Source organism: Mustela putorius, unplaced genomic scaffold (assembly GCF_011764305.1).
Source record: "Mustela putorius furo isolate JIRA1106 unplaced genomic scaffold, ASM1176430v1.1 tig00537227_pilon_pilon_pilon, whole genome shotgun sequence".
Taxonomy (NCBI): Eukaryota; Metazoa; Chordata; class Mammalia; order Carnivora; family Mustelidae; genus Mustela; species Mustela putorius.
Genome location: NW_025422368.1, coordinates 46,187,026 through 46,210,512, shown reverse-complemented (window position 1 = coordinate 46,210,512; position 23,487 = coordinate 46,187,026). Strand labels below are relative to the sequence as shown.

The 23,487-nt window shown below is 40.2% G+C and overlaps 1 protein-coding gene across 1 annotated transcript in view; it reads right to left on the bottom strand.

Annotated features, from left to right (window-relative positions):
- The window catches only part of TRHDE (thyrotropin releasing hormone degrading enzyme), a 382,185-nt gene extending 358,920 nt beyond the window's left edge, over positions 1-23,265 (bottom strand). Inside the window, exons 1-2 of the mRNA XM_004752417.3 lie at positions 22,342-23,265; positions 10,087-10,360 (exon numbers count right to left, since the gene is read on the bottom strand). Coding sequence (XP_004752474.2) covers positions 10,087-10,360; positions 22,342-23,252 — 1,185 coding nt within the window. The 5' untranslated portion in view covers positions 23,253-23,265. The remainder of the gene's footprint in view (positions 1-10,086; positions 10,361-22,341) is intronic.
- Between the last annotated feature and the right edge of the window lie 222 nt (positions 23,266-23,487).

Sequence of the window (23,487 nt, the reverse complement as noted above, 5' to 3'; positions counted from 1 at the left end):
GACCACTTGAGATTCTCTCTCTCCTCACTCTCTCCTCCTGCCCCTCCCTCCACTCATGCATGCTTATTCTCTCTCTCAAATAAATAACTCTTTTCAAAGAATGAACCCCTCTTTATAAAAAAAAAAAATTAAAATAAAAAAGTAGAAGTCCTAAAGAACTAGAAGGAAAAAGAATAAGGAATATCAAAAAACAACAGTAATGAATCTGAAGTTAGAAAGAAAGTAGACAGCAAAGAAAATTATGTTATCAGATTATATGCTACTACTTAGATATGTGGGGACAGTATCTAAAAGACAGCTGAATTGGTGGTGGCCTCTGCTATGAAAATCCTAGCAGGAAGTCTGGGGAAAGGAAGATCATAGCCGAATCAACCTTCCCTCTCCCAAAAAGAGAAGTGGACCTCGCTATGTACCACACAACCCATCACACACACAATCAAGAATAAACATACTACAGCCATGAATACTCTACACTAACTAAATTAGTCTGTTTTGTAGGTTTGCTTTTTTACTTCAAGTTTTTCCTGTAGCTTCTATTAGCCTCCTCAATATGTAGACTCTTAAACCTCAGGACAGTTGTGGATTGTATAACGAAACCCATTATCATCCATCACTGAACTCACCATCAGCCCAGGCTAGCCACCAGGGGATGGGTATTTGCTAAAGCACACTCCATTACACCAACATCCCAATGGAAACTTTGGGGCAAGATAGTTCTTAAGCTCTTCCATTAACTAAATTGTGCCTACTCAGTTCACTCCCTCTCTGTTAACACATGCCTCCGGTCTACCATTCCATCCTCTACATAAGTAATCCTTATTATCAACAGCTCTTATTCCTTACACAAATCCTAGACACCCACTGCTTCGGCCCACATTCTTTTCCTTATTTAGATCTGTTCTTATCCACCCTCAGAGCCGGAGTGAGAGACGTGAGCACTTTCCCAGCTCCTCAATGGTGACTTTACGCCACTATTGCTCCACTTCCATTAAAATAAACTCTTCTTTCAGAGTTCATGGCTTTCACCAACCCTCTTCCACATCTAGGCATGTAGGTGTTACACTCGAGAATCTGAAGGCTGGCATAGTTTTCTTGCCACATTCTCAAGGATTCCCCCTTAGTGTTTCTGATGTTTGTTCCAATATGGCCCCACAGTTCTCTGTGCACTCCATGACTGTGTCTTCAATCCTGTTCATTCATCCAATTTTGCAATAACAGGCTTAAAGCTCCTTCAACTCATCCTGAAATCTGAAACCTCCCACTCTACCCCAGACCATCTTTCCACCTTACTCCCTTTATCATTCTACTCCTACTTTTTATTCTCACAGTGACTTCTATTCACCAACTGTCCCAATCCATTTTCCATGAATATCACTCCGATTGTGGGTTCTCTCGCCTTTCTGCCTCTCTGGACACCAAGGCCTATGATTTCAACAAGGCCTTTATGATCACTCTTTTACTGCTACCCCTTTGACTATTGGCCTTGTGTGCCTCATCAATCTCCCACGCTGAATCTCCCCACATCTATTTTCTCTGTTCCTGGTCCTGGGTTCTTTAAACAGAAAGGTACAAAACAGTGTTGGCTATTTCCCCTATGAAAACAAGCCATTAAACATCAAGTAGTCATTGGCTTCTGTCTGGGATCTTTTTGGTTCTCTTCCTATAAATTCAGCTCTCCCATATCTAAAAGCCACCCACAAGTAGGCTCTGCATAGATTTATTTTCTTATCCCTTCCATAACTAGCACTATTAAAAACAGTCTACAGTCACTGCGTGCATTTCTTCACTCTACATTCACTTCTTTGCAAAACTCATCAGGTTTGTTCCTCCCACACTAATGAAATTTAAGGAGGTTCATCAATTAAATCATTTTCCTTTTTCAGTTATCAAACTCATTGGCTCCAATAAACTTGTGACCTAGCCACATAGCTTGCTGACAAGACTGCAGACCCAACTGGATAACCCAAACCTGGCTCAAACTTATCTCTCATGCAGCAGAGGTGAGCTGGGAGCTATAATCCCAAGGCAGGCACCCATAGGACAGCCAGCCTAGGGCTTCCTCACTGGCAAGACTAACTCTCACCAACCAATCAATAATACTCAGAAACTTGGCTTTCCTGATAGGGGACAGAGACAATCCCTGGTACTTTTGTATTTAAGGGCCACCCAATTTCCACCCCCCCATACTAGATCCCCCCACAGCTTAGACTCTGTACTGAATTCAGCTCCCTGTTTGACAGTAAAACTTTTCCCCTCAGTATTCAACTCTCAACACTTTTCACCTACATGTTCCTACAGAGTTCCTAAAAACAAACGATATCTGTATTGTAACATTTGCTATTTATATTTCAATATTAGTCAAACATTTTTCACAAATTTTCATGTCATATATTAATCAAAAGATTTTGGAACACCCCTGGCCTTGTGACTTCTCTAAAGGGAATTCACTCATTTAGATGTTCAATGGACTTTCAATGAGTCCCTATCATTTTCTAGGTGCTGAATCTTACAAAATCTTACAAAGATGAATAAGATATGTACTGACTATAATGGATGAGTTTGCAAACTTTCTAGGAGTAGAGAGGAGGAGGATAGCTGTCTCTTATTGGGGTCATCAGGAAGCCTCCATTTATATTCCTAAATTGACTGTAATCTAACTCTTTTGTTACTATTTTTCTTTCTCAGTGGACCTTATTATATTGGTAATACAATCTAAACAGAATGTCTAATGACAAAAGATCTACTATTAACATGAATTTTTTTCATACTGGAATATATGCTTAGAGCACATTAACCTACACTTGCACATCTCTTATTAAAATGAGACCTAAGTTTTATTTTCAGTAGGAAATTACATGGAATAATCCCATGTTTTAAGGGTATATATACAATATTACTAGAACTCTAGCATCGGAAATGTGTGTCACGTGTATGCTTGTATACATTTTCCTTGGTATATTTGTAATATTTATCACTACTATAAATTTTGTGTATCCCTCCTGTTGTACGCAGTTCACACAATAAAACTAAAAGAAAACATCTGCAGCACTAGTAGTAGATTTTTCCCAGTGTGCCTTCTCTAGAAACTCCTCTTCTTTGCAACATACCCTCCCATCTATGAGGTGAAGCAGAAGATGCCATGTTCCTATGATGTGTCTCCACATGTATACTGTCCAGACACAGTGACCAGAGATGATCACACGAACCATACAGGGGCAATCAGTAACACTCTCTATAAGTCTGGGAGTTTCTAAAGGTCATTTTCCCTCTTGGGTCCTCCGTGACAATATGCGAAACTTGGGGACTTTTGTTGGCGATATGACACCATGTGAATCAAAGAACAGAAGTCTGTCCACAGTGAGTAAAGCAAAGCAGAAGCAACACTGATGAGGACCTGCCATAGGAGTCCCAAGCTTCTCACAGGACTCCAAGTCCCAGGTCTATCCCTGACCTGGGATGCCTTGAGATATCCCAATACCTTCCTGATAAATTTTCCTTTGTGCTTAAGCTCACATTGAGTTTTTGCAACTTGCTAATAAAAGAATGCTAACAAATAAAATTTTATATATCCAGTTATAATAGGATGAACAGAATATTTGGGCAGTGTAGACTGTGCAGCCAAGAGAATAACCAAAAAAAAAAAAAAAATGAAAACCCTTCATTGGTTGTGATAGCCAATTCAGAATACATAGGGAATCTGGAGGAAAGAAACATTCTATGATACCACATTCTTGATTCTTTGCTCAAGGGTCACATTCTTGAGTCTTTGCTCTTCTGCTTCCCCAATGTTTACTTATTCCTATCTTTTGTCCCTCATCAAGTCCTACCATTTTTTTTTAAAGCCTTTCATATCCATACAACCTTATCCATTTACACTATAACTACTCTAGTCCAGAGTTTCTCAGGTGAAAAACCTAGTCTTAACCCCAAACCCCTCACCCCATTCTCCTCATGTCCACATATTTTCCATGCTTTTCTCAAGCAGATTATAAAAATTACACATGTCATGACTGCAGCTTTTAAATTCTCAGTGGCTCTTATTGTTAACTGAACAAAATCTGAAAATGAAGCCTGGCATCAAGCTCTTTCACAATCTAGTTTCCATCTACCTCTCAAATTTATACATCCCTACTCCCTTCTAGGATTTCTGAATATATTATCAATTTAATTATCATCATCAGAGTAAGAACAATGTGTCAGGCACCATGCTTAGGATTTTATTAATATAATCTCCTATAATACATATAACTACTGTGATGATTTCCACTGAGTCCAAATTCTTTGACACTATTCTCATTGAAAGATGGGGTCTACATTCCCTTTGCTAGAATATGGGCTGCTCTATCTGTTCCTAATACAGGGCATTAAAAGTGACACTGTTAAACTTTTTAGGCTGGGTAAGATAGCAATTCCTTGCTCAAAGACAGAGAGGGAGAAAAAAAGGTGGTAACTAATACCGTCTATGTAACCATTTGTAATGGAGTGAACAGGCAGTGTAGGCCCCTTGATACACTCACCTTTGGAGGCCTGGGGCACCAATAATGTGTTTGATGACTTCAGGCCACCAGACAGCAAAGTAGCTCAGGCTACATGGTGAGACCACCCACAGGTGCTCCAGATGAGAGCCCCAAATAAGGGATGAGAAACAGCCAACATCAAGTAAAGACACTTAGTAAAGATGCTCCCAGATGAGTCTGGCCCCCAGCTGTCAAGTCACCCCTGCTGTCAACCCTCCCAGCTAAGACACTGACAGCAGAGTCCTCCCCTACTCTGTACTGCCCATACTCAGGACACACAGAATCCACATGCATAACAAATGGTTATTTTTTTATTGCTAAGTTTCATAGTGATTTCTAACTTGCCAGTATCAATTGGGGCTACTTTTAGTACATAGACGTAGGGCACTGGCAGAGCAGAAGACTTAAAACATGAGGTACTGGCTTTGGGATTGGACTGTGGGTGACAGTAAACGATCCTTGAGAGGACCACGTATCTGAAGCTTTATGGGCTTTAAGGAAGCTGCTGGTGACAGTATGAAGGATGTTAAGGTAAATGGTAGGAAGCTAAAGGAAAGGAGTCCTCTGTCACACAGTAGAAACAAGTCTGGCAACAGTGATGTCTGTAATGCTATGTAAAATAGGAAATATAACTATATTTTCTAGCTCAGAAGACTTTCAAGTAGAATATGGAAAGCGCCTTCTCTCTGGCCATGAAAAGTCCCAAACAGGAGAGATGAGCTTAAGAACAAACTGTCCAGTTTCCAAGCAAAATTTGGAGCTTGAAATTAAAACTCTTCTCCTTCCCAGGCTCTCCAGATGGCAAGAGATTCTCAAAGTAAGAAACAAACTCAGGGAGGAAAAATATAGGTCACTGTCAGGAAAAGATGATCTGAAGATGAAGCCAAGGACTCAACTTCAGGAACTGTTAAGACTTCAAATACTTTTAAAGTGGTGCCCTTCAAACCTTTTCAAACAGATAAAAAGTTTCTAAGGACATTAAGGTTCTGCCTCATAAACCTTCTCTGTTCAGTAACAGAGCATCTAAGAGTGTTATGAGCATTGTTCTACAAAGCCTCACAGTAGACAAAGGCTCATATTAAAGAAACCCAGAGTATAATTTTGTCTAATGGAATGTATGTAACTGGATACACAAAAATCCCAATTTAAAAAAAATAATAATTATACCTGGGGGTGCCTGGGTGCCTCAGCTAAGCGTCTACCTTTAGCTTAGGTCGTGATCCTGGAGTCCTGTGATGGAGCCCCACATCAGGTACCCTGCTCAGTGGGGAGTCTGCTTCTCTCTCTGCCCCTCACCCCACTTGTGCTCTCTCTTGGGCTCTCTCACTCTCAAATAAATAAAATCATTTTTAAAAAATAATAATTATGTCTGTTTTGACTTAAAGCAACAGAACCAATGCAAAATAATAATAATAATAAGCTTTTGGAACCTTAAGTTTTTACAGATAGGAAGCAGGTGGAGAAGGTTATTCCATGGCAAACACAAACTAATTTTTAATTACAAAATAAAAGATGGCTTAAAAGGCAAAACTAAGAACCCAAGTGATGGTGCCAAGTGCCAGGAGGACAAAAGGACAATTTATATTGGACAGTATTAAGCCATAATTTTAAAATTGCCAACATGTGCCCACTTGGATTTCAGAACTGCTATGGGCCCACAACTGCTATGTCCTCCCATTTTCTCCATTCTTGAATGGAAAGTCCTTTTGAAACAATCATATTCCCAGCTCAGCATCATCTGTTGTGGGAGAGAAGATAGATAACATGTCCCTTTAGTTAACAGGCCTTCAGAGCAAAAGAACCATGTCCAAGAAACGAAATCCAAATAGTCTCATCTACACCTAGAGCTAAATCAGATGGTGAGATCCTGGATGTCAGACTTCAGCCTGATGTTGTAATGCAGTTAGACCTACTGGTGAGTATATTTTGTATGTGAGATGAATGTAAATAATTTGCAGCCTGAGAGAAGATGTACTGATTTGAAAACACATCCGCAAATTCACTGACACTCCCTTATCAAGAAGTGGGATATATGCCCTTCTCCAGCAATTCAGAAGCAGCCTTAATGACCTACTTGTAACCAGGAGCAGAAGTGATGATGTTTATGATCATAATAACCACACACTATGTCCCGTAGATACCCCATAGATATCCCTACCTTTGTCTTTTCTTAGTAACATTTCCCACCAAGGACTATATGCATACATCATCTGCTTTTCTAAGACCAAACCATCATTCGGGGTCTTAGTAAATCCCATCTACTCCATGAAGCATACCATTAGACTCCAGCCTTAGCAATTTCTCCCTCTTCTAAATGGTCTTGAATTTATTTTCTACAACTTTCATTTCACAATTAGTGAATGCCAGTATCACTAAGACGTAATGAGTGAATTCATTGCTTTTCTAATGCAGATTCCTTGGCTATGCTCTTGAATTATGTCCCTAGACTCCAAATGCCTACAGAATGAAAGCAAGTAATATACAATAATAAATCTGACATGGTGCAAAAGAAAAGAGTGGTCTGAATTAGGTTACACTAGGAAGCAATTGTTTCATGTAAATGGACCAGCCACCACCCAGCTACAGGGCACTGATTTTCTTCATAACAAATATTACCACATGATATACATTTATTTGTTTTTTGTCACTCTCTCGTCATGAGAACGTAAGTTCCCTGAGAGTAGAGTTGTTGCTTTGTTTGCTGCTATATCACCAGAGCCCAGAACAATACCTGACACTCAGTAAGTATTTGCTGAAGGAATAAATGAATGACCAGTTGTTGCCACATGGGAATGTGAGCCCAATGTCACAAGTTCTTCCCATTTTTCAAGAGAAGCCAGAAATAAATAATTTTATGTGCACTCTCTCAATTTCTAAATATCAACAATTTATTACAAAAATATTAAGCCGTTTTAGGAATGGGTAAACAAAATAGGTCTCCCAGCATGGATTCCACCTGAAAGAGACACGTGCAATCGCTGTACTAGAACGATCTGAGAGTTTTTTACCTAATTACTTAGAATAGTGCCTAGCAAGGTGCAGAAAACTTGAGAAGTAAATGATGATGCTTCAAATACACACACTTGAGGCACTATTACAATTCAGCTGCAAATTATTAAGATGCTACTCTAGTTATGCTCTTACAGCTCAGAGAAATCTGTGTCAGCTTCTGCTCCAACATGACCACCTGGACTTCACAAGACTGTCCCTACCCAAGATCCTAAAGCTAAACTTCCACTCCTTCCAGCTGTTAAGAGTTCAGAAATGTGATTCCTATGTGCTGCTCTCCAGTAATAAAGAGGAAACGTGATGAAAATAAAAACAGATTGGATATCCAAGGGGTGACCAAAAAAAGAATTGATAAATAAGGGCTCCCAGTGGCAATTTTGTTTTCCTTTTTATTATCCTTAGCATTTTTAGATTATATAATCTAAAATTTTATTTCAGTTGACCTTTCGATGTTCTCTGGTAGCATGTTTTATCTTTTCTACATAAAAATTATTAAAGAGGAATTTTAAAATATTTACTACTTGGATTCTTAACCCTAATAAAAGTCACATCTAATAATTAGAGTGTGTCTGGATTTAAATATAGGTCACTTAGCAACAAGCTTAATTGTGTAGGGCTGAGAACACCTTTAAGATGCTTTAAAGAAAACATACTAGAAAAAACACTTCCAGTGTTCCCCATGCTGCAAGCTGATGCACAGCAAGCCAGCCATCAACTTTTGAAGACGTCAGAGTAAATGAGATGTCTTGGTGTTCCTTTTCTGTGTGCGGTCCAACATGTATAGCCTTGAAGTATCCATAGGAGACATCAACAAACATCAGAGGAACTCAACATATCAAATGAGTACAAGTCCAGAAGAGCAAAATATCTTCTGGCCCTCTATAGCCAGCACTTAGGACCTAATTTTAAGGATTATGTAGATTAATTCATTATACACAGTTCTTCAATAATGGCATTAATTTTTTATGCATGCAGATTTTACTCTTTAAATAGGTGCCACAGTGATTTAAATTGAAAGTAACACTGAGAAAATTTATTGATCCAAACCTATTTTTCAAAATTTAGGTGGTTTTGGACCTATGAACTTCTTACAGAACAAGCATATAGATTTCTGTTAACTCCTTTTGTCATGTTTGAGCAATGCTGAATACAATGGCCCCGAACAGGGAGAACTATTACTGGAATTCTTTTACAGACATACAGCTGAAATGATGAAACAGAGTTCCCAGGGCACATGGTGGGAAAAAGCCCAAAATATGGAATCAGACCAACGAAGTGTGTCTTGCAGCTCTACCACTTATTTAACTTTTTGACTCAGGATAAGTTACTTAATCGCTTTAAACCTCAATTTACTTTTTTCATCTGGAAAAACAGAATCATAATACCTTACTTTAGGGGCAACATAAAAATTAAAATAGATACATATTTATTGTGTAAGTCATTGAAATGAGGAGGAAGTTGTTAACTCAGCATAGCGTGACCTGACCTGACTAGTGCCAATACAATAAACAGCATGCAAAAAATGCTTGGAACACCATGCTGTCACAAATGATAGTTATCACAGAACGTCCAATTGCATCTTATTGTAAACTAAATGCAGAGCATGTCTTCTCTAGGCTTCCTATATATCATGCGCCCCTAAGAATGTATTTCTGTACACTTCGGTATTACGGGCTAAGAGAAGCTTTATAACCCTACAGAAATTCTAGCACACTGGCAGATGAACTCATGGACAAAAATACCCATTGAGCATTGTTGCTAATCAGAAAAATTAAAATGGTTATCTATAGGAGGATGACAGATTTTGATATCTTCACTCAAACCATTCTATTCAGATAAACCACAAAAACATAATTTAAATCAAATATTAAAATGAAATAACTTAGAGAACTTTATCTATAATATAAATCACTTATGTGAAATTTTAAAGCACAGCATCTATTATAGAAATAGACATACACACACACTTGGTAATTGTATGAAAATATGCATAGAAATGGCAAACATCAAATTCAGGACAATAATTATCTCTAAAGGAAGAGGTAAGGCAATGAGATCAGGCAGGTGCAGACAGAGGGCTTCAATTCTATCCAGTGCCTTTTTCTTTCCCAAAAACTAAATTAGACAAGAGCAAAGTTGGTAAATTGTTTAGATTTCTCTAGAGCTGGCTTGTAGGCTTGTGGAGTTTATAGCATTATTCTCTACATTTTCTGGATATTTGAAATATTTCACTATGAAGAGAAGCAGCTTTCCCAGTCCCATGAATCAAAAGCAATTTCCCAAAGCAGACAACAGTTGTTTCAGAAACATTGAGAAGCTAAAAAGGGATGGGGATGCTGGGGACGGAGGAGGAAGTGAAAGGGACAAGAGGGTGGGTACGGAAAAGACACTCCTCTTTGACTCTAGAAACCAGGAAAATAATTTCCCGCCAAGGGTTAACAACAGAATTTAGCTCTGTTCGTCTTGAAGAGGATAAAAATGATTCATTCTTCATCCAGAAATAAGATTACTATACAATGCGTACATTATCTAAAAGCATATTTAAGTGTAAAATACTTACTGCAACCCCACTCTTGGTGGTAGTTTCTCTGTATGTGAAGTTGCAGATCGCCCAGGCTAAATAATATGTAGACATGAGAGGGGTCTGTGAAAAGTGATCTGTAACCCATCCATCTTCCTCAAACACAGAAGTTTCCACTGGCATATTGGATAAAGATAAATAGGTTGCTTGGTGCTTGATGCTAATTTTGAAAGTAGCCTTGTAGATCGGCTCGTCAAAACAAGGAAAGGCCTTTCTGGCATGGGTAGGTGAAAACTGAGTGACACCAAGGAATCTGGAAAACAGAAAAGACGTTCTCAATTACATTCATGGCTTGATAAGTTATGACCATTTTACATGCTTCTGCCGATAAAATAATGTATTTTGCCAAACTGCAATGTAGTTTCTTCTGTGCCAAACTTAGGTGTATGAATAGCATGAAAGTATAATTTGTATGTATTTCCCCAACAATAAAAATTCTTTGGGGAAGTTTTTATCTCAATTAAAGTAAATCCTCTAAACCCAGACCAGTGCTTTTTAGATGAAACATTACACTTTACAGAAAAACAATTCATCAGCATCCCATGGGCTAACACTGGAAAACAATAGTTCTCTTTTTTGGTATGCCCTCACTTTCCCCTCTAAATGTATTTAAGTTAATGAAACTAAAATCCAAAAGATGTCATCAGATACATGTAGAATACAGACCATTAGTGGGAAACATCTGTGCCCTCAAACTTCAGCTAGATGTGATCTGATTTTGTTAAGGACTTTGAAACATGACAAACTTTGGTCTAAATTCTGGCTTTGCAACATTCTCAGCCATATCATCTTGGATGACTACTAAATTTCCCTACGGTTTAGGTGTTCCTTGCTTGGAAGGAAATAATCAAGCCTAACTTTTAAAAAATACTATAAAGCTTATTGGAAATACATATAAACACATGTTTATATTGACTAATCCAGAGATTATCAGTTTTACGACCCACAATACATATTTATTATACAAATTATAACTTTGGTATTATTGTGTTAATATAATACAGGTAATTGTACATAATAAATATATAATAAACATGTTAATGTAGATATAGGTGTATATATTTCTACTAAGTATATTTAATGCCTTCAAGTTTTCAGATCAAGCTGCAACATTGCATTTCATTAAAGCTAACTAGAAACAACCTCTTCATTTTTCCACAGTTATTACAAATGAAAATACTCAAACTAAGTAATTCAGGGCCACCCTTTTAACTTGAAAAAGAAGCCATCATTTATGAAAACAGTCATGATACAAATCAATTTAAACTTTTCTGATAATATTAGTTACAAAACTCAATACCAGGCAAGTCAACATCAGACCCTTCATAAAACATGACTGAGCGCTGAAGTCATTTCTTTAAAAGACTCCTTCCCCCAGAAGTAGTCCTGCCACCACTCCCCTCTTCATCACCCACAATGTTCCTTGTTAATCTAAAATGGCACCCTATCCCACTGAGCTCAAACCTGGCCTCAAAATTATTTTCAGCATAACACTTGAGGCAGCTGCTAGCAATCAATAGGAGTTGACATATGCATTGAATCTTATTGGCTATCTCCGGCTCAAACCATCAGATAGATGTAAATGCTTATACCTTTTTAACATTATGAAGCTTACATTTATCCTGGAGAGTCTACTTTTTTAAAAGTTAATTTTGAAACAGAGAAAAATAAGACATTCTAAAGATTAACTGTATACTTACTCTTGGAAAGAGGATTTTGGGGAGTTATCTTGAAAAGAGTACTGGGTTGCCACATAACAGGCTTGGGCAACTGCTAGAGCCTATTTTTTCATTAGCAGAAGGAAAATAATAATGCTTTCTATGCTTTCCTTCTAAAGCTGTCGAGATGATAAAATGATATAATATATGGGAAAGAAGTCAAATCTTCAGACAAATAAAAGGTTAAAGTTGGAAGCAATCTTGGGAGCAAACTGTCCTCTCTCATAAATTTCTAAAATGAAAAAGTAATTCCAGTAGGTAAGTGATTTGTCCAAAGTTACACTAGCAATTAGCACAAAGCTGGGTCTAGAAGTCAGTTTCTGCATCTGAGTAAAAAGTTATTATATTTCAAGAACAGTAAAATAACCTTTAGCCATAATTTATAAACAATGTTTTAATTTGACTATTGGTAATAAAGGTTCTTCTTTCCAAAAATGCCAGTACCATGATAATAGTTTTCCTTATGATTTTCTATTGATAGTAATACAGTTTTGTTTAATGAGAGGTCAGTTTAATAAAATGTCCTTTCAGTTAAAAAGTACCCATTTACAATTTTCTCTTGACATGCTTTGGTCTTCCATAATGTTTTTGAATCTCATCTTTCCATCTCATTAATTGAAATGTCCACTGAGCTTGATATTTCTTTCCTGAGCTCTTTAGAAGTTACCTGCAGGATTCCACATATGGGTAAAGAGTGTTCCTTTTTAATTTTCTGAGTCTGAGAACTCCAGTTCCACCACTGACAGACATCTGCTGTGTGTGAGCTTTTTAGGTACATGGTAGGATTTTTTTTTTTAAGATATGACCTTTTTTTTCTTAAGGTCATGATAAGGTAGACGACTAATAATTCTGGGGAAAAGGCTCTGCAAGAGTTCAACCGAAGGTTTGCAATTAGAATGTATTAGTCATTAAGTAAAAATCAAAGGTATCTTTGGCATTAAGTAATTAGTGGGTAGGAATTTATTAGATATAGAAGATTTAATACATCTGGGTTAATGAGAAATTCATAAACCAAATATTTATGCAGAAGAATCATGTTGTGTACTCTCTTTTTGCCTTATATAGTAAGTAAATATGTTAGTAAAGCTAGCAATTTAAATCACTGATTCTCAGGGTTGAAAGGAATATAAAGACCATCTAGTGCCTTTTTCTGCAATTAATATTCTTAATGAATTCACACACCACAGTATATATCTATGCACAGAGGGCCACCATATATTCTGATAATGTCTAAATGAGGAAATACCAATTTCACAGTCTGGCAACTGAGGACGATTGCAATTGAATTTCAATTCGGTATTTAGGAAATCAAAAGAAGTCCCTTGGTAAAGAAGAGTGGTTGGACTAGATTACTTTTTAGGTCTTTTCCAAGCTCGAGATCCTATAACTGAACAAAACTGAGAAATAAAATATTCCCTGAACTTGATGAGATTTTTTTCTTGAATATTAAATTACACTACCGCTAAATAGCTTTTTACTATAAGCTCTGTTGCACATTTGTTTCTCTTAATCATCATTCTTGAGTGTTCAACACTGAGGAGAAAAAGATAAATATATATGCTTCCTTCCCTCAAGGAGTTTATACTCTAATAAAAGAAATTAAACAAATACCTAACCAGGTATTCTACAAAAAGCCATGACAAAAAAGGAAAACCTATGAAGACATTACATTCTCCTGAAGCAAGACTTCTCAGTTTCCGCACCCCTGACATTTTAGATTGGATAAATATTCTTTGTTGGGGGCTGACCCGTGTCCTGTAGGATGTGTAGCAGCATCCCGGGGCCCTTACCACTAGATGCCAGTAGCACTTTCCACCCCATCTGACAGCCTAGAGGAGGAGCAGGGCAAATACTCAGTTGAGAGCCATCTGCCTTAAGAACGGAAGAGACTTCACAGAGAAAGAAGCATAACAATTGGTCTGGAAGCCTGGGTAGTATTTTAAAGGTCAGAAGCAGATGAAGAAGTAAGGCAGTTGACTCCACGTAGCACAGAAATAAGCCTTTAAAAGAGTGTTGACTCACTTATTAAGTTAGCGTTCTGCCTGGCCTCTCATGGATTCTGGCTTTAACAGGTCTCAGCATTGCCTGTCCGTCTCTAACACCTCTCTTACCCTCAGTACTCCTCTGTCTAACAAAGAGACCTAGTTCAAGGCTCTGTCCCCTCAACATGCAACAGTGTCTGCTGGATTTTAAAAAATATCATTCTGCCTTCATCATTGCCTTGTTAGGGTTGCCTTCAGTTGGTGGAAGTGAGACTTCTTTTCTGTTTACTATCACCCCAAACATCAAAGAAGCCTCTAAACAAGGTGACTTGGAGAAGAAAGTAATGAATTTGGGTTTTGAGTAAATTCAAAGTAAGTCTGAAGTGGTAGCAGGACACCAGATAGAAGAAATACAAAAAATTAATTAAAAATAGAAACATTTTCATATATAGTATAGATACGAAATATACACATAAATGCAGCAAGTAATATAAAACAGCAGGAGGCAGAAGGTAATCGGGACAAGTATTTCATTTTCTGTTTTTCTCCTGCTTTTTAAACAAAATCATTTTTATCTTTTAATGAATCTCTCTATTACCATAAAAAATGCTACATCCAAAAGTGACATCCTAGAAGTGTCATTCTAAGAATGTCACTTTAGCATAACTAGAAAAACAGAAATAATATACATGTATTTTAATTCTCTTCTATCTAAAATAAATTACTTTATTTCTTAACAACTTGCCTATTTGACATTTTGGTTGAGCTAAGAAGGAGGGCGTAAAGCTCCGTGTTGCCTCTGAATGATACAGAGAATTGATTTCTTCTTATTTCTGCGGAAGTTCACTAGGCAAGCTACTTGTGTCTAGTCATTATGATAAGATCCAGCAGAAGTAATGCATTAATGTTGGCTGATATTGCCAACAAATTACTGTATGTGATACAAAACAATTTCTGTTCCATTATTTTCAGTTCGCCTTTTTGTAAAGTTAAAATATGCATAGGAAACCAACATTTGCATGACTCTGTTAGCATTCAGGTTGATTTGTGACTTTTCATTGTGGAACCCACCCAAACTAAGAGAACCCCACAAATGGTATGCCCTATTCAAGAGATTTGCGTCTGGACCACATCTTTGCACACCACACATAAAGCAGCGAGAATGATCTTTGAGTTTCCTTCTACCTCACTTGCAATTTGCCTGGTGTTGCAATAGTTTCTGACTCTTAATGAAAACTCCCAAGACCTAAAGAAAAGTTCCAATGGAACTATTCTACTGTTTGCAGTAAATGGACTCAGTTACAAGGTCATGGAAGTTACACATGTCCCATTTAAAGTTAAGGTTGTTAATCAAAATGCAAATTATTACTCAATGACAAAACATTTTAAGCTAAAACGGGCCGTTGTTTAGACTGTGTGTTTTTATGTACTTCAATGAGTCATTAAACCTCTGCCACTTCAGAAGAAAAGTGCTCCTGCTGAATATTCAGTGCCATAAGCAAGCGTGTAATCTATTTTTTTTAAATAACCATTCTAGTAAAGTAAAAACATAATGCAATAATGCCAGCAATATGTATGTAGGAAGTGGTGCATATGTGAATAATCGTGTTATAAAAACAGAGCACAATATTCATAATTGTTTTCCTATTTATGTACTAAATACTCTTATCAAAAATGAGTCCTGAGTGCTTGATCACCATTGATGAAGAGTATCATGAATGCACTAAAATTACATTTGCAGGCCATAATATTAGGTTCTCATAAGAATAAATAAACTAGTGTCTGAGATTCATTTGTTTCATAGTGGAAGGAGGCAGAGCAATACGTAAGTATTATGAAATACCACTACTCTCAGAACTCAAATAAAGTCTTAGGAACAACAGCTAATGACTAGTGTGCCTTTCCCTTCGTACTTGCAGTTTTTTTCTATTTGATGCTCTAGCTTGCAATGACAATGAAGGCACCCCCCGCCCTGGCCCTTCAGCCACTGGTCTCTGCTCTTCTCGCTGCTGATAGAGAGCAGTACCATAACTAGAGAGTTGTATGTTCCTTTTGTTTCACACTCTCTTCCTGCTCTCTCGGCCCCCTCCAGCTCACAGGGCCTGGACCAAGCATGGGTTCCTCTCGCTGCCCAAAACCACAGCACTGCTCTTCACTCTCTTCTTCAGAGTGGAAAGGCTCTGCTTCCTCTTCTCTGTCTTTGGAACCTTGCTGGGGAGGAAAAACAGAAAGCAGCAGGAGGAATGTCACAGGTGACCACTTCCCCCACTGTCTTGATAATAGTTAAAAACCCCAACACAAGAATATTGACTTTACATGACCTTGTACCAATGCAAATAGTAGATCTCCAGCCATGGAATAATATAATAATATTAAAACCCCCAAAAAAAGCTTACCAGTTGTCAGACATGGCTCTAAATGCTTTATTACTTAACTTGTGATCCTCACAATAACCCTAGGAAACAGGGTATCATTATCCCCATTTTCCAGATGAGGATACCAGACACAGAACAATTAGGAAATTTTGCCAGGGTCATAAAGCTAGGAAGTGGCAGAGTCAGGTCATGAACACAGGCAGCCTGGATCCAGAATCCCTGAACACGCTAAGCACACACGTGCTCTTCCATCCAGCAACAACCAAAAGCAGCTTAAACCGATTCTTAAAAAAGATGGGAAGTAACCAGGATTGGTAATTTTAAAACTTTTTTCTTTGTATACCCCTCCTCTGATTTTTTTTTTTTCAGTTGTGTGGTCCTAGGGAAAGATCTGAATAATTAAATTAAATCATCACCCTGCAAGTGAACCTACGTCTACACTGGGAATTCACCCAATCCTGGAAAAACCAGTGCTAGAGCTCCCTAAACCAGGAAGCCACTCATTTATTCAGAAGCAGGGAAGGCAGGAGGGGTGAGCCGGGACCCCCTCACCCCACTTCAGCCTCACCCAATCTTGCCAATCTTATTTTCATTACCACCATACATTGCGGCCACGTGAAATCATTCCAGATTGGCCAGGAAACCTGGGGGAGGGGGTATCTTTCAACTTTATATTCTTCCAATTTCCATGTGGTGAGATTCTACTTGCTGGAGAAACATCCACTCTCCAGTGGCAAAAAGCAGGAAGACCTGGGACTTTGAAAAACTCTGGAGGAACCTAATCACCATAGCAAATCTAGAAGCACATAAAGGACAAATAAATAATTAAAATGAAGTGGGCAATTTTGACAATGATGATATCAGGTGGGAGAATGAGCAGGGGTTGAAGAGGAACACCTTTCCTTGCAAAAGGATGTATTAAAGATCAATCATTTCTTCCTTGCTCCTTTTATATCATTCTCGAAGCTGTGCTTAAAGAAGTGAGTGTTATTCTTGTCATCACATGGACAAATGTCCCCATCCTCAACAAACGGCCTCCAGCCCATCACCATACCCAGTGGGGAGAACTGATTTGAGGAAATAAAACATGCTTTGCAAACCAAACAAATACCAGACAACCAGTCACAGGTCCACCTTTGTTTGAAACGGATCTGAGCAGATAGGCCCTATTTAGGATTTAGAGTACTTTGCACACATAAAAACACAGGCAAACTAATTTAACTCCTTGAGAAGAAGAATATATTGTATTAGTATCCAGGGTAATCAAATCAGATGGCACCATGAAAAGCATGCAGGACAGGGGCGCCTGGGTGGCTCAGTGCATTAAGCCTCTGCCTTCAGCACAGGTCATGATCTCAAGGTCCTGGGATTGAGCCCCGCATCAGGCTCTCTGCTCAGCAGAGAGTCTGCTTCCTCCCTCTCTCTCTGCCTGTCTCTCTGCCTACTTGTGATCTCTCTCTGTCAAATAAATAAATAAAATATTTTTTAAAAAAAAGAAAAAGAAAAGCACACAGGACAAACACCAACTGTATGAATTTTCCTATCTAAATGAGTCACTAGTCATTATTAACTGATCAAAGTTTTTTTGTTTTTTTCCTTAATTTATTTATTTGACAGAGAGAAGGAAACATCAAGAGAGGGAATCCGGCAGGGTGGGTGGGAGAGGGAGAAGCAAGCTTCCTGCTGAGCAGGGGCCTCAACGCGGGACCCCATCTTAGAACCCTGGGATCATGACCTGAGCAGAAGACAGGTGCTTATCAGACTGAGCCACTCAGGTGCCTCTGATCAAAGTTTTTAAAAATATTTTCTAGATTTGGCTTACTGATGGCATTCTGAATTATGACCAAAATCCAGCCTTGGGACTCTGTTAGGCCATATGGTTATGTGTGCCTGACAGGAAAACAATGAGCTAAGTCCATTAAGGAATTCTATAAAAAAAAGTTTTCACAGAAACAACTGGTTCTTACAGATTTTTCAGTTCAGAGCCTTCTATAGAGGAGCAAAAAGACATAAACTCTAACTTGCTCATATAAAGATATCTCCTCTCCGGAATGAACGACAGAAATGAGACTGCTTTCAATATAAAAGCCATGTGGTGGTTTTCTAGTTTTTATTAAATATCATGATTATTAATTCAGTCCGGGAAAGTATGAGGCATCCAATCATGTACACTAATACCACAGAAGATCAAATAGCTCTCCATAAAATCCTCTATTCTCACCACAAGACTTTGCAAGAGAGTTTTTTGCAGTTCTCCTTGAGAACCACAATCTTATTTTCCCATTTTATGTGGAGATCATGGTTTCTCTTTAAAATAATCCTTTACAGAAAAAGACCACCCATTTTTAATTTGTTTTCTGTAACTGTGGTATGTTATAGATCCAAACAAAGTTTGTCAAAAAAAAAAAAAGTCTTCCATTTGAAAATGGATAAAACATTCATTTACTTTGAGTAAATTTCCTCTTTTGATCCAACCATCTGGTTCTAAATTAAGGTACCCTACTTTGAACATGGGTATGCTTGCCATCTGGCTACCTGAAAGCAGCAATTACTTCAGGTAAATGAACATACACCTAATTCTAAACAAGTATATTCTACTATAGGATAATCTGACCTAAATACACACCCTTTTTATCTGCCTGCTATGCACCAACTTGAGGAAAAAAATGAGTATGTGCTCCGCCTAATGGAGATAATTTACCGCTGTGTGTAAACATTTCAAATTCAAGAGAATTTATGTACTTGCAATATTCAACAAGTGGTGAATTTCTCATTATCCAAATTATCAACTGAAAGCAGAAGAGCCTTGGGTTTCAAGGTAGAGTCTATCCTTCTGTCCTCTACCTTTCTCCAGTGTGGTATAAGAACCAGAAAAGGTAAGTGTTCCATGTAGGATAAAACCAGGTCCCATTCAATACCTTGTGGGGGATAAAACCTTCCAGGGGTCATAGGTATATAGCAACAGTGAGATCTAATTTTCCTGCCCTCACCCAAATTCTTTTTCTCAGACTTCCGAGAAGTGAACCAAAGAATCACATGGACTCCTGGGTATTAATGTCTCCATATAGGCTAAATAAGGTGGACTCAATTGCAGCACTGCTCTTTTAAATACTTCCAGTTGCTCTCTGTGACTCCCCATTGGCAGAATAAATACCTATTTTATTGCAAAGATTATCCAATAATTAACTTGGCAAAAACTACAACTAACCAGAGACCATGATGTTTTATCATTAATCAAATGAAAATTTAGAATTTACACCTATGTCCTCTTTGAAAGTGTTTAAAATATCAAATTACAGAGCATTTTGGGGACGAAATCATCACCAAAGTCCAAACCTGACTGAGTTCCTGACATTGGTGTGTTTTAAAAATTCTCCAAGTAGCCATGGTAACAACAACAATAAAAAAAAAAAAAAGACTTAATAGATGTAATGTTCACATAATTGTGAACAGAGATTTCCTTTGCCATATTAACTCTAGTTAGAAACACACTCAAAAAATTATCATATTCACTCTGGTATTGATGGAAAAAAAAAAAAGAAGAAGAAGAAGAAGAAAAGAAGGACTTTCTCTCAGATGCTGTTTAGAAACAAAAACCTGGGGCGCCTGGGTGACTCAGTGGGTTAAAGCCTCTGCCTTTGGCTCAGGTCATGATCTCAGAGTCCTGGGATCGAGGCCCACATCGGGCTCTCTGCTCAGCAGGGCCTGCTTCCTCCTCTCTCTGCCTGCCTCTCTGCCTACTTGTGATCTCTGTCTGTCAAATAAATAAATAAAAATCTTAAGAAAAAAAAAAAAAGAAACAAACAAACAAAAACCTGAGAGCTCCAGAAATATTGAATCCAGATTTTCTATTGGGATGCAGAATACAGCCACATGTGCTCTAGGTTAAACTTTCAACCAAGTCATTTACATCTTTGGGAGAAAACTGAAGGAGACAGTTTAAACACAAATATGCATTAGGGGTACAAGAAAACAGTTACGGGTCAAGCTGAAACATCTGGTCTTTTTAAGAGTCCTGCTAATTTGAATATACTGACCAAAACAAGCTCAGTTCCAACAAACACATTTTGGCATGGCTCAAAAAAACAGGATTTGTTGGAAGTATTTATTTCACCAGAGCAAGATTTATCAGTGATATGCACTCCCACTATTGACATTTTGACATAAGCTTGTTTCCAAACACAACATGCAAATTTGCCTTCTATGCATTTCCCCCCATATTTGATATGATGGTGGGTTTTAAAAATGTATTTATTCTGTATTGTTTAGAATATGTTGAAGGAAGTGGTATAAGAGGGTTTAAATTATCCACACCTGATCTTAGTAGTTTGAAAGTGAATAATTTATACATTCACTTGTAGGAGGCTTCAACTATCACACAACTACTAAAGCATTAGAAAATTTATCTGAGGTTGCTTCATAAGCAATATATAAATAATAAAACGTTTGTGTTCTCCCATAACACACTGACATTTCCCAGCCTCCTATATAATAACAACTTCTTCTGGGAGTTTCCAGCCACCATAAGCCCCGGTCCATCAGAAAACCAAAGTTCAAGTCTCACTTCTCCACTGACAAACCTGCTGTTCTCAGACACATGGGGCTGATCTCAGGCACCTGGGGCTGCTTTGAGCCCCAGTTTTCTGCTGTTGTGAAAATCATTTGAGGACAGAAGAGGCTCTTCCAGGGGTATCATTGCTAATCTCCAACCTGCCTCTACTTCTAAGGTTGTCAGTTTCTTTCTTAAGGTCATTTCGGTTGTTTGCTGGCCCTATCGTCATTTAATTAATCAAAGTTGTTTTAAATGCACGGATTAGGACAAAAAGCAAAAATCACTTGTTTATTCATTCAGTAATATGCTTGAGTGCTCACTACCCCAGGAGGCACAAAATAGCTCATATGTATAGTGGACACTCTATATGCCCTCTATAGTTTAAGTGCTTTTCAATGCATTTGCTCATGGACACCTGCAACAATCCCTATGAAGACAGTACTTATTATTGTCCTCAAGCTAAAACTAAGCGTATGGGCTCCAGAGCCAAATTGCTTGGGTCTAAATCCCTGCTGTGTCAGCTCATTACATGACGAATTACTTGACTTCTCTGTGCCTCCATTTCCCTACCTGTAAGATAGGAAAGTGTCTTGTGGGACTAAGTTAATATATTTGGCTGGATAAGCACTACAGATAGCCATTGTCAGGAGCTGGTGACAGATTCGTCAGTCCTCCAACCTTCACCACAGCTAGCTCTGCATCTGGGATTCGAACCCGCTTCTGTTTGACTCCGAAATCTGAGGTCTAAACAAGTTGTAAAAAACCCCACAGACTCTCAGAAAAAAAATAAAATAAAATACTGCCCAAATCTAAAAAGCATCAAAGGCACTCATTAACAAGGCATTGGAGACTGATGGCTAGCTTTCCCTCTTTGCACCCCTGGAGTCATTTCCAGAGGCAGTAACTCAAGAACAACAACAAAAAACTAAAGTCACTCTGTGTCTGTGTTGAGAGACCTGGCAGCACCTGCAAGGGCATTTCTCATTGGCATTGGCCATGGTAGCCTCCCCCAGACCCCTGTCGCCCTCCCCCTGAGTCTGTCACCTGGGCCTGCTCTTACTGCTCGGAATCTCAACTTGCAGTTTGGGAAAACTTCATGCAGCCAAAGCTCACTGTCTGCTCTGTGCCTGCCAGATAACAGGCGAGGTGGGCATGCTGAGGGGGAGGGAAGGATTTTGCCCTGCACTGCCATCTCACCTGGATGCGCTACAGCCCTGGCCTTTGACCCCGCGAGTATATTCCCTCGACGGTATCTTGGCAGGCTTTCGATGTCACCCTGGCATCGCTCAGATTTCACACTACCCTTTAAAAATTGCTAGGCGCCATGCTGGCTAAGGAACTTTGACAGGAGGGAGTTCCAAACTAGAGGAGGGGGTGGCACTCAACGTTTGGTGCTGGTAACTGTGTGGAGTCGGCAGCAGTGAAAGCCCGGGCATCTGGGAGACCCCGGGGGTTCTGGGTGACGGCCCTACCCCACCTTCGCTTCCTTCACCCACCCCGCGCTTTTCGGACTCGGAAGCCAACCGGGTCCCCCGGGTCGCTGGCCGCCCAGCCTTTCGAGCAGCCTGGCTGGGTGGGGCGGTGCCGGGCACCGCCTCCCTCCCTACCTTCTCTCCCCGTGGAGCACGTAGGAGCTGCGGAAGAAGCCCAAGAGCTCGTTCTCGATCAGGGCGTTGTAGATGATCTTCAGGTTGTAATTCCTCTGCGCATCCAGGGTCCTATTCAGCACCACCACCAAGACCTGGGTTTGCGGGTAGAGGAAAAAACCGGCCACCGGGACAGCCCCGGCCACCCGGTCCTCGGCCACCTGCACCTTCTCAACCGCCACCCGGGAGGCGTGCAGCACGACGTAGCGGGTGGCGTTCCGGCACGCGATCTCCACGTTGACCTCGCCGGAGAAGGTGAAGTTCTCCATGAAGGCGGTGAGCATTAGGTTGTAGTGCAGCGGCTTGAGGTGGCCGGACAGGCGCAGCTGCGTCCACGGCTGCCACTGCTCCCGCTCCTCCTCCGACGGCGGCTGGGCGGACGGGGTCCCAGGGGTGGCCTCTCCGCCTACCTCGGGCTGCGAGGAGTCCCCGCCAGCCTGGTGGTTGCGCCGGGCGGAACCCGGAAGGCTCCCGTTGCCCCCGCGCGCCGGGAAGCCGGCGAGACCGCCGTCGGCGCCCGGGGCTGCGCTAGCTCCGCACTCGTCGAAGCGCAAGCTGAGCAACACCGCGAGCATGGTGACCGCGAGCAGTGCCACGATGGACACCGCGAAGGCCAGCACGAGCCGCTTGTGCACCGTGATGTGGCGCTCGGTTGTGCGGGGTCGCACCCCCACGGAGTCCGTCCACGGGTCCGAGAGCCCCCTGCCGCCGGCCCGGAGCGCGGCGTCGTTCTCCCCCATGCTGGCCGCGAAGGGTGAGCTGCTCTTCTCAGCCCCCTCCTCTTCCTCCTCCTTCTTCTTCTTCCTCTTCTTTTTCTTCTTCTTCTTTTTCTTCTCCTCCTCTTGCTCCCCCCGCTCGCCGTCCAGGGCCATCACACAGCCTCCTCCTCCTCCCCCGCCCCCTCCGGCACCCCCCGCGGGCGGGCCACCCGGGCCACCGCCGGCGCAGGCATCAGAGAGCGCACGCGGGCCGAGGGCGCGACGCCAGCTGGGACCCTGGAGACGCCGGCCCAGGTTCTTTTAAGACGGGTTCTGGCCGCAGGCGACGGCAACCTCGGCGCCCCCCATCAGCCCCGCCTTTCTCCGGACACTGGCGGTCGAGGCGCGG